At 42.6% G+C, this 15,686-nt stretch overlaps 2 protein-coding genes across 4 annotated transcripts in view; one reads left to right on the top strand and one right to left on the bottom strand.

Moving 5' to 3' along the window:
- The window catches only part of LOC311286248 (NACHT, LRR and PYD domains-containing protein 3-like), a 67,762-nt gene that overhangs the window by 18,551 nt on the left and 33,525 nt on the right, over positions 1–15,686 (bottom strand). Inside the window, exon 8 of the mRNA XM_084402374.1 lies at positions 3–49. Within this exon, the coding sequence (XP_084258500.1) occupies positions 3–49 (47 nt within the window). The remainder of the gene's footprint in view (positions 1–2; positions 50–15,686) is intronic.
- LOC311286264 (uncharacterized protein) lies at positions 20–15,543 on the top strand. 3 transcript variants are annotated; one of them, XM_084402400.1, is made up of 10 exons: positions 21–7,272; positions 7,840–8,035; positions 8,254–8,858; positions 8,990–9,019; positions 9,358–9,418; positions 9,520–9,706; positions 9,886–10,007; positions 10,387–10,615; positions 10,844–10,990; positions 11,393–15,543. In XM_084402400.1, the coding sequence occupies exons 3-10, from the start codon at positions 8,302–8,304 to the stop codon at positions 11,668–11,670; spliced, it is 1,611 nt and encodes a 536-aa protein (XP_084258526.1). In that variant the 5' UTR covers positions 21–7,272; positions 7,840–8,035; positions 8,254–8,301; the 3' UTR covers positions 11,671–15,543. The 3 variants fall into 3 exon arrangements, with proteins under 3 accessions (XP_084258524.1, XP_084258525.1, XP_084258526.1); XM_084402398.1 differs by having other exon boundaries at positions 20–7,272; positions 7,840–8,858; XM_084402399.1 differs by having other exon boundaries at positions 20–8,858.

Genomic DNA, 15,686 nt, shown 5'->3' with positions numbered 1-15,686 from the left:
ACATTTGTGTAATCCTGCTGTCATTCTGAACTCTCCACAATGATCCACACTATAAAACACACACATGATTCACATTCATTTCTAGAGGAAACACAAGAAAGTGTGTGTGAGTGTCTATCATCCTCCTTATGAACGCAAGAGTGTGTGTGTGTGTGTGTGTCTATCATCCTCCTTATGAACGCAAGAGTATGTGTGAGTGTGAGTGTGTGTGTGTGTGTGTGTGTGTCTATCATCCTCCTTATGAACGCAAGAGTGTGTGTGTGTGTGTGTGTGTCTATCATCCTCCTTATGAACGCAAGAGTATGTGTGAGTGTGAGTGTGTGTGTGTGTCTATCATCCTCCTTATGAATGCAAGAGTGTGTATGTGTGAGTGTGTGTGTCTATCATCCTCCTTATGAATGCAAGAGTGTGTATGTGTGAGTGTGTGTGTCTATCATCCTCCTTATGAATGCAAGAGTGTGTGTGTGTGTGTCTATCATCCTCCTTATGAATGCAAGAGTGTGTGTGTGTGTGTGTGTGTGTGTGTGTGTGTCTATCATCCTCCTTATGAATGCAAGAGTGTGTGTGTGTGTGTGTGTGTGTGTGTGTGTCTATCATCCTCCTTATGAACACAAGAGTGTGTGTGTGTGTGTCTATCATCCTCCTTATGAACGCAAGAGTGTGTGTGTGTCTATCATCCTCATGAACACAAGAGTGTGTGTGTGTGTGTGTGTGTGTGTGTGTGTGTGTGTGTGTGTGTCTATCATCCTCCTTATGAACGCAAGAGTGTGTGTGTGTGTGTCTATCATCCTCCTTATGAACACAAGAGTGTGTGTGTGTCTATCATCCTCCTTATGAACACAAGAGTGTGTGTGTATGTGTGAGTGTGTGTGTGTCTATCATCCTCCTTATGAACACAAGAGTGTGTGTGTATGTGTGAGTGTGAGTGTGTGAGCATCATCGTCCCTTTGAACGCAATTGTGTGTGTGTGTGTGTGTGTGTGTGTGTGTGTGTGTGTGTGTGTGTGATCTAGTCTTCCGGAAACCTCATTGCGTTTCCGGGAGTGCAGCTTCTGAGATGTACTTAACTAGCCTATTGAGCATGATTTTTGCCAAAACTTTCCCTGCGATGGAGAGGAGGGAGATTCCACGGCTGTTGCCACACACAGCTCTGTCCCCTTTTTGTTTATAGATGACCACAATATCAGCATCCTTCCAGTCTTGTGGGAGGGTCTCACATTCCCAGATGCGACAGATGAGGAGGTGCAGGCGGCGTGTAAGGAGGTACCCTCCATGCTTGAAGACCTCTGCCGGAATGCCATCAGGTCCAGCACTTTTATTGTTTTTAAGACTCGCAATGGCTTGGCGTGTCTCCAGGAACTGAGGGGGATTGTTGAGGTGTGTGACTAGTGGTAGGTCGGGGATGTTATCCAGGATAGAAATGTCAACAGGGTTATTGAGGTTGAGGAGAGTCTCAAAATGGTTTGCCCAGCGGGTGAGGATCTCATGGCGGTCCTTGAGGAGAGTCGAGCCATCAGCTGAACGAACTGGAGCAATCGCTCTCTTCCTGGGGCCGTAGAGAGTTTTGATGGCATCATAGAAGCCCTGCGAGTTGTTGCATTCTGCCATGCGCTGTATCTCTTCTGCCTTCTTCACCCACCAAGTGTCCTCCATGATCCGGAGGGCACGTTGGGTTGCAGATCTCGCTGCATTAAAGGTGGCATTCAAGGTAGGCGATCCAGGGCAGGACAGGAGAGCTTTATGGGCATCATGTTTTATTTTGAGGAGTGTCTGTATCTCAGCCGAATTGCTGTCAAACCAGTCCTGGTGATGTTTCCTCGACTGGCCCAATGCCTCTGAAGCTGCACTGTGGATGGCTTGGCGCAGCGTTGGCCAGTCGGCTGATTCCTCCGGGATCTTTTTGAGGTTATCAGCGAGGAGCTGTCGAAGGAGGTCTCGTGAAGTGGAGCTACTGAGTGCTGAACAGTTGATTTTTTGTTTTGGAGCTGTCCTCTGACCACGGGGTCTAATACTCATGAGGAGTTTGGATCTGACCATACGGTGGTCAGTCCAACACTCTGCTCCGCGCATGACTCGAGTGGAGAGGACATCTTTCCGGTCATTTTGGCGGACTATTACGTAATCAAGGAGGTGCCAATGTTTTGAGCGTGGGTGCTGCCAGGTGGTTTTGAATCTGTTCTTCATCTGAAATATGGTGTTGGTGATGACCAGTTGGTGTTCTGCACAGAGAGAAAGGAGCCGGAGGCCGTTGTCGTTCATCTTCCCAACTCCGTGCCGGCCAATTACCTTATCCCATACCAGGTGCTCTATGCCCACTCTGGCATTGAAATCTCCCATGAGAATGAGTTTGTCTGTGGCTGGAGTTTTTCTTATGGCAGAGTCGAGGGCAAGGTAAAAGTCCTCTTTGATGTTAGACTAAGCAGCAAGCATTGGTGCATAGGCACTAATGAGGGTGGCAAAGCATCCTTTTGCAAGGGGGATGCGCCAGGTCATCAGCCTCTCATTGATGCCGACAGGGGATTCAGGGATAAGCTGCAGCAGTTTGGACTTCACTGCAAAACCAACTCCATGGGTCCGGCGAGTGCCTTCGGGGACCCCTTTCCAGAAGAAAGTGTACCCTGCACCAACCTCCGTCAGGGAGTCCTCTCCATGAAGTCTGGTCTCACTAAGGGCTGCAACATCGATGTTGTACCTTGCTAGCTCTAGGGCCACAAGTGCTGTTCTACGATGAGGCTTGTCAGGTGTCTCAGCCAGGTCCAACAAGGTGCGGACATTCCATGAAGCAATACTCAGGTGTCTATTTCTTTCTTTCGTTTTTCGACCGCATGGTGGGATGCTCCGGCGGTTGCGGTATACCGCCCAGAGTGTATGGGGCAGACATTTTTTGAACCACCTTTTCCAGGTCCTTCCCCATCTCAGGGGTGAGCAGCGTGGAACTGCTCAGTCGCGATGGAAGCTGCCGAGGCAATGTGCTGCTCCATCCCACAATTGCAACGACCATCACTCCATTGCCACCTGTGTGCATGGTTTGGCTAGGCACTTCTAGCCACATCCTTGACCTGTGCCTGCCACCATTCCACATCGCCACAGGACTTTTTTGGGGGGGGGGGGGATCAGGGGGGGAAGCAAGAAGCTTGCACATAGGTAAGGATTAAGGTGAAGGTGCAGGTGTGCATTCCACACTCCCACCATCTTGGCTCCTTCCAGAAGGATCTCCGGTGGCATGAGAGAACCCATGACGACCTTCGTCTGAAAGGAGTTGCAGGGGGCTGCCGGTAACCCGGTCTGCTGGGTTCCGCCTATGCCTGTCCCCAAAGGCAGATTTGTCGTCAGGGTTTACTCCCCTAGCCACTGTACCCCTCCGGGTTTACCCACGTGGCGGTGGGGCTGCCTTCTTCAGACTTTGCCGTCATTTTGGTGGTTCTCTCACACCCACCATTTTCCGGCGACTCCATCGTTGAGGCATTTGGGATCACTCTTGGTCTGGCCTCTACCCTTTGACCTGTTCGGCATGGGTGGCCCTACCAGGAGTACAAGACTCCCGCCGACATAGCTCTAGGGGTCACGGAGACACGCAAAGTGCCCCACCACGATAAGGTGGTGATCCTTCGAGACACACACACACACACAGGTGTTCTTCTTGAATACCGCCTTGATGGAAGCCTCTTTAACATCCGGAGGTTGCAGGCCTACACGAAGACCAAATCCTGCTGCATAGCTGAACTACAATATGCTGATGACTGTGCGATTCTAGCACATAGTCCTGAAACCATGCAACACGCCCTCAACACAATGACCAGTCTCTACCAATTCTTTGGTCTTCAGGTTAACATAAAAAAAAACTGAAGTTATTTCCCAAATCTTCTCTCAAACCTCTTCACTCCCCAGCTTCCATATAAACGGCATTCCACTTAAAAATGTAGATCAGTTCACCTACCTCGGTTCAACTCTGTCCTCTTGCTGCTCCCCTGATATGGAAATACACACCCGTATCAAAAAAGCCTCTTCATCATTCGGTCGCCTTCGTAGTAGGGTTTTTGAAAACCGAAATCTGAGGGTCAGCACCAAGGTTGCTGTTTATAATGCTGTGTGTGTCTCCACCCTGCTTTATGGGGCGGAAACATGGACTCCATACAGCGGACACATCCCACTCTTGCAATCCTTCCACATCCGCTGCCTCCAGAAGATCCTCGGCCTCTCCTGGATGGACCGAGTCCAACATGCGGAAATCCTACAGAGCACCAATTCTATCTGCATGGAAGCTGCTGTGGCTAAGAAACACCTACGATGGATAGGGCATACCATCCGTATGCCGGACCACCGCTTGCCTCGCCAAGTCCTCTATGGCCAACTACAAGGCGCCAAACGAGCAGCTGGTGGACAAAAGAAGCGCTATAAGGACTACACCAAGGGACTTTTAAAGCATTCCAACATCAATCCCATGCAGCTTGAAGCTCTGGCACAGGATAGATCTGCCTGGCAGGTTACCTGTGCCCGAGTAGTTTCACAAATCCACGACAAAGACCAACAGCGGAGAGCCGAGAGACGCAGACAAAGACACCAGAGGCCAGCTGGGGCTCCTCTGCCCTTTGGTTTCCCTTGCTCCACCTGTGGACGAGTGTGCGGCTCAAGGATCGGCCTCAACGCCCATGAGAAGTGGCACCAACGGCAATGTCGTTGATCCCCTCCCTAACCCCGAAGCAAGCGTCATCATCGGAAACGATGGACAGCTTTGAGTGTGTGTGTGTGTGTGAGAGAGAGTGCATCATCGTCCCTTTTAACGCAGGAGTGTGTGTGTGTGTGTGCATCATCGTCCCTTTTAACGCAAGTGTGTGTGTGTGTGTGTGTGAGTGGAGATTTTGGAAAACTTTGTTTGCACGTTTGCATTTTATACTTGACAGTTTTTTAGGTCATAAATGTGAAACGAATGACACAAATAATGAGGCAAACTAATAAACTTTTGTCTAATTTCGCCAGTTTGAACTGAAAACAGGCCTAGTGACGCATGTAATAATGGGTTTACTGTCATCGTGAAGTGATAAGAAAAATGAAAGCCGCTTTCATCATGTTAGATAATGAATGTGTACATGTTGAGAATTAATATAATCATCCAATTTTTTTCCAATCTTAAAATGCACACAAGTAGATCAGAGAAATCCAAATGTTCTCTGAGTCCCCCTAACTAGCCCACCTCACATTCGGGACCCAGTGATTATAAAACCCTGAAATATGTGTGTTAACCCCCTGAGGTCGAGCGATAGGATCGTTTCTGTTCTTATCAGTGCAAAAGAGACTCAAAATACTCAGTTGATTTTGATCTTACATACTTGTGTCATACATCCTGTTAAGTGTGTATTTTTGTGTGTATACTCACAATAAAAACAAAGTGTTGTGCTTTTCGCCAAATAAAGAAAAATAAACATGATGCGAGTTCTGCCTTCTCTCTGTCAGTGAAGTCCATTCTGAAACGCGTCCGAAAATGAACTGTAACTCAGCGAATACTTCTCACACAGACACGTGAGATATGTCTTTATGAAGCCTGGATTCTCTTCTTTTAAATGAAGTAATTTATATAAAAAACAAATATTCCCATCTTATGTAATCCGTTTGAAAGCAAGGAGATGTACCGTTTTTTCGTTCTCCCTTCATTATCTCTATAATGAGCTGAGGCCGCCCCGCCCCCGGCGCTATTCACATGGTAAATAGTTTATGTGATCTATGCATTGCACACGCCCCCCGATCAATGCCATAAAAACACGAAGTTTCGTTATCAGATTCACTGATAGTTCATCGCGTATCGAGGATGAGGACTATATTTTGCCTAGTTTTGGCTATCTTTTGACATCTTACAAGAACGATTGCCTTACAATATCCCTAACATTCATGTATATGCTCAAGTGTAAACTTTTTTAAATATGATATTGCTCTTTAAACATATTTGTATATGAAATATATTTCACTCAGTTTTGATTAGCTTATGACACTGATTATAATGCTAAAATACTGCCTTATGCGTAATGTAGCTTGTTTGCGAATATCTGCTTGGGTTATATAATGTGATTTAGTGCAAATATATTTCAGCCTCTGGTAAAATATGTGATACTGTCTAAATACATTATATTTTTATTAGTGGTGGGCCGTTATCGGCGTTAAAAAATATCGCCGTTAATCTATTCTCCAAGTTGGGTTGGGAGCTGGCTCTATACTACACAAGCTATGATGACGCCATCTACCCGCGGCCGCGATGTACACCCGGCTGCAACGCATTAACTTATATTCGTCGTCATCTTAAGTAAACTACTGAAAGTGAAAGCTGGTGAAAAAGATCGGTGCAACCGTGCAACCTCCATTATTTGGACTTGGTTTGGATTTAAGCCGTCCGACGAGAAGCAGCAAACTATAGACAGAGTGTGTGGGGTAACAGTTCGGTAAGTTAACACACGACTAATCCCTTCTACCACCTCAAATTCAAAACGAAACATATCACTGAATACCGCGTATTATTCCCAATATATCTTAGTGGTGTAGCACATATAATCTCTGTCTGCACCCGATTTTAAAGGGATAGTTCAGGATTTTAGACATGAATCTCTATAGCTTCCCCATAAGCAGTGTGGTGCATTGACCATGACTTACCCCCGACAGCGTCCTGTGAGCCGAGCTCCGGTCCAGTTTTGGTCAAGATGAAATTAGTCCGGCAAGTTTGCTGGGGTCACGGCAATAAAGCTTTTTTCTTCTCAAATCAATATGTGTTCAAAAGAGTGATATATTTGCGTCACTAAAACGTTGTCTATGGAGAGGTCAGACCTCGTAATGGCTTGGCACTATTTTCTCCCCTGTCATATCACTGCGCACTGCCGCTACCTACAGCCAGCTGCGAGCTGCGCAGGCGCACACCACTTTTTCAGTTGTTCGGCAGTGTTTACAGCAGTGTTTACGTGCTCAGAACAGCTACACGAACGAGCTAACATAGCTACTCACCAAGAGCGATCAGTTTGTACAAGCTTTGTAGAAAATGGTGCGGACTTGTGACTATCCGGACTGTACAAACAAAGATGTGGCACCTCACACATTTCAAAGATTTCCTGTGGCAGATGTTGCTCTGAGGCTACTTTGGCTCATTGCTCTGGGCTTCAATGTGAACACCAAACTGGCGAAGATAAAGAAGCTTCGCGTTTGCAGTGCACACTTCAGCGACGACGACTATGTTTCTTCCTGCCAAGGACAGAGGAAGCAACGTGTTTTGAAGAGTACTGCTGTCCCAGCACCCTGGGTAAGTACACTGGACAACGGCGTCAAGCCTGCTTGGCCCGATTATTTTCAATAGACCGAAGGGTAATAAAGTTTTGCCTCGATGTTATCAAGAAAACAGGCTATACACGAACAACAAGTAACGTTGTGTGCAGCAAATAGCTCAATGTGGTATTTCCAGTTACTCCTCTATAAAACATAACATTATGTAGAATATTATTACTATCATCAGCAATTACGTCGACCATGTCCATAATGTTGTCTTTGCAATCCAGGATTACAGTCAATAAAGTCAGCTGTATGCAGGGTGCTCAGTGTAAGTTTGAAATTAGTCCATAAAACGTACATGAAGATCAAGAAACGTATGCTTTATGGGAGAATATTCTTGTTAGAAAGACTGCAAAGTGGATGCAGGTATTTTTTACCCTTTAAAAGTTGTAGTTTTAGTGAAATAATTTTAAAGAACTTTTTGTTACTGTTACTATTTGTAGATAGTAAAATGTTGATATACTGTAACTTTTACTGGGCTTGTAAAACATGATTGAAATTATTGATATTTACAATAAAATTTTTTTTTATATTTTCAAAGGCATGCACTCCTGTTGTGATGGCTGCAGCAGCCCAGTCTGGGTGCAGTACTGATTCAATCCCTGACGAAGTGGACCACGCATTCTCTGGACTCCCTCAGTCAACCCCTCTGAAGTGCAGATTTGACCATGAACACTTGAAGATGGTTCTCACCAGCCCACCAGAAACCGTTCCAAAAACAAAACCATCAACATCTGGTACATACTTGGCCCTACCTCCCACCTGTGAACAATCACAGGTTAGCAAAAAAATATAATTTTATTTTACACACACTTAAAAAAAATCGAACAATTTCATAAAGTTAAATCTTGAAGATGAGCCTTATTGCATATCCTAAATGAGGTCCTTATAAATGCTGTCAGTCAGCCACTTTACTTTGACTAACACTTCACTGTTTTTCTTTTTCCTCATTAAGTCAGGGAACCCGAGCTCAACAGTTGCATCTGAGACACTGGATACAAGCATGAGTTCCATAGAGGCGCCTTGTGTAGGGGATGACTGCACATTTCTTCCTCTGAGTAGTGACTGTACATCCACAAGATCATCTTCCTCAGACGTGAGCATTGTGGGAGCAGAAAGGAGAGGTGATTGGTCTGAGAGGAAGTGGATTGTGAACAAGTCGGCCCTTATGGAACTGTTTTCAACTTGTCACACATGTGGTGTATCCATTACTGACAAGAAAATCACCAGCTGTGGATCAAAGATCAAAATAGAATGGACTTGTCTCAATCACCATACAGGAGTGTGGCAGTCATGTCCAGATGTCCGTGGAATCCCTGAGAATAACCTAGTGTCCTCAGCAGCCATTATTTTCACTGGAACAACACAAAATGAAATTGCAGAGTGGGCCGATCTTCTGAATTTACAGCTTCCTAAGAAGACATCGTACTACTCACTACAGTCCACTTATATGATACCTGTAATTCACAAAGCCTACACTGACATGCAAGAAAAAAATATCGCCGGACTCCAGGAAGCAGCGTCTCATGGTGGACACACAGATATTTGTGGTGATGCAAGGTAAATATTTCCGTTAAATATCATACAGTATATGTGCTCATTACTGTTACAATATTATGTCTTATATTATAATTCAGTCAAATCACGATTGCCTTCAGCCCACAAGTAACTTCCTTACTTGTCATCTGCAGATCTGACTCCCCAGGCTACAGTGCCAAGTAATGATGTTTTATAAACAAAGTTCGGGAGGAGCACGTTCAAATAATCAATCAATCAACCAATCTATCAATCATGTCATCAAACAATTACCATGTCTACCCTATCAGCATGAGAGGAAGCATATATATATTCACTCTGTCAACTCACCTAACTTCCTTGACAGTTTCAGCATCCCTCCACCACCCCGACTGCTCACCCTTGGCTTGTTCTTTCACAGCCAGGAATACGGGGGGAGTACTCTGGGTTCGGGCCGAATACCGAGCCCGGAGCCCTCTCCTCGGACAGCACGCCAAATACGCATTTATTCTATCTGACTTATTTGTAAGTGTTAACTAGTGAACACCTGTTACAGCTTCATGGATGATGCAACAAAGAAGATAATTATGTCAGACCTAATTCAGGTAAAATATATCCAGTATTGTCCTTTTACTGAGTGTCCCTGATCCCTATGTTCTACTTTTATAAGCCTCCCCGCACTTCTTTTCTTCAATGAACAATTTAGGTATCTGAGACTACGAGTTCACCAGCAATGGAGTCTGTTGGTTTCCGGAGGGGTCTGGATCGTCTGCTGGACTCTGGAGTTAGTGTTGATGTTGTTACGACTGACCGGGCTCCATCAATACGGAAGATCATGAGGGAGTCTTATCCGGAGCTCAGACATCAGTTTGACCCATGGCATGTTGCTAAAGGTGGCATTGCTTACTATACACTGTGTTTTATTATAGTAATCATCATGGTTGAGCTTTTGCATATGAAGAATGAAAGCAGTGAAGCTGTTGTAGAATTCAGAGTTTACTTTCATGTTCTGATATTTAGCAAAATTATTGTTCACGTTATGATTTTTCATTTTTATCTTTGTGCATTATAGGTGTAAAGAAGAAAGCAACTGCAGCAGCAAGGAAGAAGGAAAACCGGGATCTGCAGCCTTGGATCAAGTCTCTGGGCAATCACTTCTGGTGGTCATGCAGTTCTTGTGGTGGTGATGAGAAGGTGATGCTCTTGGAATTGTTTGGTTATACATAACTAGTGATGGGCAAAATGAAGCCTCAAGAAAAAGGGAAACGTTTGAACCAAACATTTTGAGGCTTTGAACCGTGGTCATCTCCATGGTTCTTCGGTGATGAATAAAATGCACTACCACATAAAATAGATTCAGACCAGGTTTAGTCCTGGTTTAGTCCAGGTTCAGTCCTGGTTGAGACCAGGTTTAGTCCGCGTTTGTTCTACGGGTATTGTAATTTCTTGCAACGGGTCTGGTCCTTATTTATTGATGATTATGTAAATGATTTTTGTTACACAATGAGCATACTTTGTGGCAAAGATTTAATTTGTGAAATTTGCTAAGCGGTGTCTAAATGTCCTCAAAAAGGAATTGAGACGCCGGTGGACCTCTATCCTGTATCATGTGTGTGGTGTTCACCGATGGGAAGAAAATGGGCAGGAGTACAGGTGTTACCATGACGACCTCAGCGATGACCAACAAATAAGAAAGAAATGGTTGAAGAAGGGGTCTGCTGCCTGGAATGCTCTCAAGGCTGTCGTACTAGATAAAAATCTCTTGAGGGTCTTCAGTCAGTTGACTTTATTCAAGCATACTGGTAAGTTTGCATAATTAGAACAAATAGCCATAAACACTTCTAAGGGCAACACGAGTTATTGAATTGTTCACTTGTCCTTTGAGAAATCAACATCTTACAGCTATGAAAGTAAAACTATGTTTTACCAAAAAATATAAAAAATGAAATGGCGATCATACTAATAATTTGTAGGATGTTTTGAAGACATGTAACGTTGAAAATGTGTAAATCCTTGTTTTTTTACTTCAGGGAACCTTGAAGTGTTCCACAGCTCTATGCTGAAGTACGCAGAGAAGAGGCGCCACTTCACATATGTCAGTATGCAGGCAAGGCTTCAACTGAGTGTCATTGACCACAACCTCAATGTTGACCGTCAGCTGGGCCGTACTCAGTCTGGTAAGTATGAAGGACACAGACATATACTATTTGTCATGCCATACATTCACTGGATAAATCAGTAATTGTACAACTTTGGGAGTTTTGAGTGTTCAGAGAAAACAATACTAGTATATATTATACTCTTCCTGTCCAACCACCAAGTGATAACACTTCAAGTGATAAAACCAATATTAGGAAAACAGAAAATAAATATAGAGCTGTTTTTACTGAGAATTGACATTTTGAGATGGATATCTTCCATCTTACTATGTTTTCTTTGTATTTTAAAGTTCCAGCTTTTTATTTGTCTCATCATTCCTCAAGTCACAGGCCACACAATTCAGTTTATTCAATTTCATAGCATGTACCATGATGTACTATCCTCATGATTCTTGTGTCCGTCCCTCTCCTCATTCACAGGAAAAGAAAAGTACAATGTTATTTACTCCAAGCAATCAAAGCAGTGGGTTGTAAGGAAGCTGTATGAGTCAACATCTCAGGATTTCCGGAAAGAATTGGTGCAACAAGTCATTCAACGGCGAATTGACAAGAGTGTCAGGCTTGGAGATCCAGCGTTCCACATCCATCCTCCAGTCAGCATACCAACCAACATTGCTCCTACTCCAAAGCCAAACAAGGACGACTTGGTTGCCCAACATGCATCACGTTTTCTCCAAAAACATACTGAGGATGTCTGAGACTGAAGAAGCCTTGGCCAGTCTCTTACCAGGCCATATTGCTTTTTGTATATATTTTACTCCATTACACTTTAATTTTTGTATTTATTTCCTAATAATTTTGAAGTACTGTATAGCATCTTTTGGTAAACTTATGTTGTAATAAATGTGCTTTATAAGCTAACATGACCTTACCTTCACCTTTGTATAACAGTAAGAGTTATAATAAATATCACATCTATCTCTTAGTGAACATAGTTTTATTGAGCAGTACAGAATTATTTGTTTTGTAAACAAATTATTTTTTTTAACCCTCTGAGGTCGGCAAACGCGCCCCCGCGTTTTGCTGGATTTTTTTTACATTGTAGCACTTTAAATTTAAATTACTCCGTCATTTATGGTCATACAGAAAAAAGAAATATAAAAAAAGAATCTGTGATATTTCTACTTTTGTATGTGTCCACTTACAATCAAATCAAAACATTGTGCTTTTGTAAAATAAAGAAAATAAACAGGGTGTGCGTTCTGCCTCTCCGTCGCGGTGAACTTTTTTTTCTTGAGCACGTCTATAAACTGAAACAAAACTCAGCGAATACTTGTCACACATTTATGAGCCATATACCTTTATAAACATTTAAGTGTGTACTTTTAAATGATCGGATTCAAACTGAAAACAAATATTCTCTGTTTAAGTAATTTGTATAAAACCAACAAGATGTCCAGCTTCTCAAACGCTTCCTAATTACTTTTAATTTGAACACGCCCACTCGCGCAAAAGAGATTCACATGCAAATCTCCACATGGAACGCGAACGCGCTCATTACCTCAAAAACAAAACACTTCATCAGTCTCTGCTTTTCGTCGAGTTTGAAAGACGTGAGCTTACATTGGCTTTACCCCAGAAGAAGAACGCGATTTGAAGACAAGAAAGATAAGGTAAGAAATTCTTACATATTAGTTTGTTATCGTTGCATAAATTTCACATTGCAGTTGAACTGTTGCTAGATATATGGTGAATATTATAATATTTAGATTCGTGTTTACTGTTACTGTGTTTGTGGATATCTGCTCAAACGTAGATATGTATATGGTAGCCTTGGTAGGCCTAACCATAATATTTTATATTTGATCGCGATCGCGTTTGAATGTATCATATTTTGATCGCGATCGCGTTTGAATGCATCATATTTTGATCGCGATCGCGTTTGAATGCATCATATTTTGGAAAAGCAAAACGCTCCAAACGGCTTCATGTTTTACTATTATCTCATTTCATATCATCATAACGAATGGAAACATTTGAAGTAACATGATAATCAATATATTTTTCTCTAGCTTAGTTGTTACTGAAATCTTTTTGAAAATGTGTATAGGCTGCTATATTGTTATTATTTTTTGCAGCACTGCGCATAGCCTATACCTACAAGGCACAACAAACCTGGTGTTCATTATATAATATATTGTTGGAAACATTTGTGTGAGTGTGTGTGTGCATTCTGTGAATTTTAAAAAGCAATTTTAACCAGAAAAATCTAAAATGTATTCCTAAAATTTCATCGATTGTTATTAAGGATGTAGCACTGTCTGATCATTTCTGTATTTTCTTTGATATATTGATCTCTCCTGCCACTGAAGCTAGATCTGTGTCTGTCAAGAAGAGATGCTTAAATGAGAACACTAGTGTCCTATTTATGAAGGCTATATCCTTAACACCAAGCATATCTGCAGACTCTGTTGATTTTCTCCTTGATTCTTTTAACTCAAAAGTTAAAGGTGTAATTGATGATATTGCTCCTGTTAAAGTCAGGAAGAAGAGTGGCAGACAAAAGGCACCTTGGAGAAACTCAACAGCAGTGCAAAATATGAAAAGACAATGCAGAAAAGCAGAGCGCATGTGGCGGAAGACAAAACTTGTAGTCCATTATAACATCTACAAAGACAGCCTTCATGCTTTCAATATGGAACTAGGCAAAGCTAGACAGACTTTCTTCTCAAATATTATAAACAGCAATTTAAACAACACACGCACTCTTTTTGCTACTGTAGAGAGACTGACAAACCCCCCAAGCCAGATTCCCAGTGAAATGCTCTCAGACAGCAAGTGCAGTGAGTTTGCTTCTTTCTTCTCTGAGAAAATCAATAATATCAGAAAGGTGATCAGCACATCCTTGTCTTGCGCTGGGGTCAGACAGATCAAACCACCTGAGAAAGTAGTTACTATGTCTGATTTCAAAGAAATTGATGGCAAAATTTTGGAAGAAACCGTACAGCACCTTAAAACATCAACCTGCGCTCTTGACACACTTCCCACATCGTTTTTCAAAAGTGTGTTAAACAGTTTAGAAGCAGATCTTCTAGAAGTGGTAAATGCTTCACTTCTCTCTGGGAGTTTTCCAAACTCCCTGAAAACTGCAGTTGTCAAGCCCCTCCTGAAAAAGAGCAATCTGGATAAGACCATATTAAGCAACTATAGACCGATCTCAAATCTTCCTTTCATAGGTAAGATCATTGAAAAAGTTGTCTTCAATCAGCTGAACAAATTCTTATGCTCGAATGGATACTTTGACAATTTTCAATCTGGTTTCCGACCGCACCACAGCACAGAGACAGCGCTCATAAAGATAATAAACGATATTCGCTTAAATACTGACTCAGGCAAATTATCAGTGCTGGTACTACTCGACCTCAGTGCTGCATTTGACACTGTCGATCACAACATACTTCTGGACAGGCTGGAAAACTGGGTGGGGCTTTCTGGGATAGTCCTAAAATGGTTCAGGTCATACTTAGATGGGAGAGGTTATTATGTGAGTATAGGAGACCATAAGTCTGAGTGGACATTCATGACATGCGGAGTCCCTCAAGGCTCAATTCTTGCACCACTCATGTTCAACCTGTATATGCTCCCAATGAGCCAAATAATGAGAAAGAACCAAATTGCTTACCACAGCTATGCAGACGACACACAGCTCTACTTAGCCCTATCGCCTAACGATTACAGCCCCATTGACTCCCTGTGCCAATGCATTGATGAAGTTAACAGTTGGATGTGTCAAAACTTTCTTCAGTTAAACAAAGACAAAACTGAAGTCATTGCGTTTGGAAACAAAGATGAAGTTCTCAAGGTGAACGCATACCTTCACTCTAGGGGTCAAACAACTAAACATCAAGTCAGGAATCTTGGTGTGACACTAGAGTCAGACCTTAGTTTCAGTAGTCATGTCAAAGCAATAACTAAATCAGCATACTATCATCTGAAAAATATAGCAAGAATAAGATGCTTTGTTTCCAGACAAGACTTAGAGAAACTTGTTCATGCTTTCATCACCAGCAGGGTGGATTACTGTAATGGACTCCTCACTGGCCTTCCCAAAAAGACCATAAGACAGTTGCAGCTCATACAGAACGCTGCCGCCAGGATTCTGAGCAGAACCAGAAAATATGAACATATCACACCAGTCCTCAGGTCTTTACACTGGCTCCCAGTTAAATTTAGGATTGATTTTAAAGTATTATTACTGGTATATAAATCATTCAATGGCCTAGGACCTAAATACATTGCAGATATGCTCACTGAATATAAACCCAACAGATCACTCAGATCATTAGGATCATATCAGCTTGAAATACCAAGGGTTCACTCTAAGCATGGCGAGTCCGCTTTTAGCTATTATGCCAGCCACAGCTGGAACCAGCTTCCAGAGGAGATCAGATGTGCTCCTACTGTAGTCACATTCAAATCCAGACTCAAAACACATCTGTTTAACTATGCATTTACTGAATGAGCACTGTGCCAATGTTCGTCCGACTGTTTGTACTGTATTTTATTTTGTATTCTTCTAAACTGTTTTAATTATTCTTATTTCTTTTTATTATTTTAATTTCTTCTATGTAAAGCACTTTGAATTGCCATTGTGTATGAAATGTGCTATATAAATAAACTTGCCTTGCCTTGCCTTGCCTAAAATCGTGCCGGCCTTTCTCTTGATATCAGTATGTTCACTTTTTTTTTTTTTTCTCCTCATTCTTTGTGCAAG

This window comes from Rutilus rutilus, assembly GCF_951802725.1.
Source record: "Rutilus rutilus genome assembly, chromosome: 2".
NCBI lineage: Eukaryota > Metazoa > Chordata > Actinopteri > Cypriniformes > Leuciscidae > Rutilus > Rutilus rutilus.
This window is presented reverse-complemented; position numbering and strand designations above follow the sequence as displayed.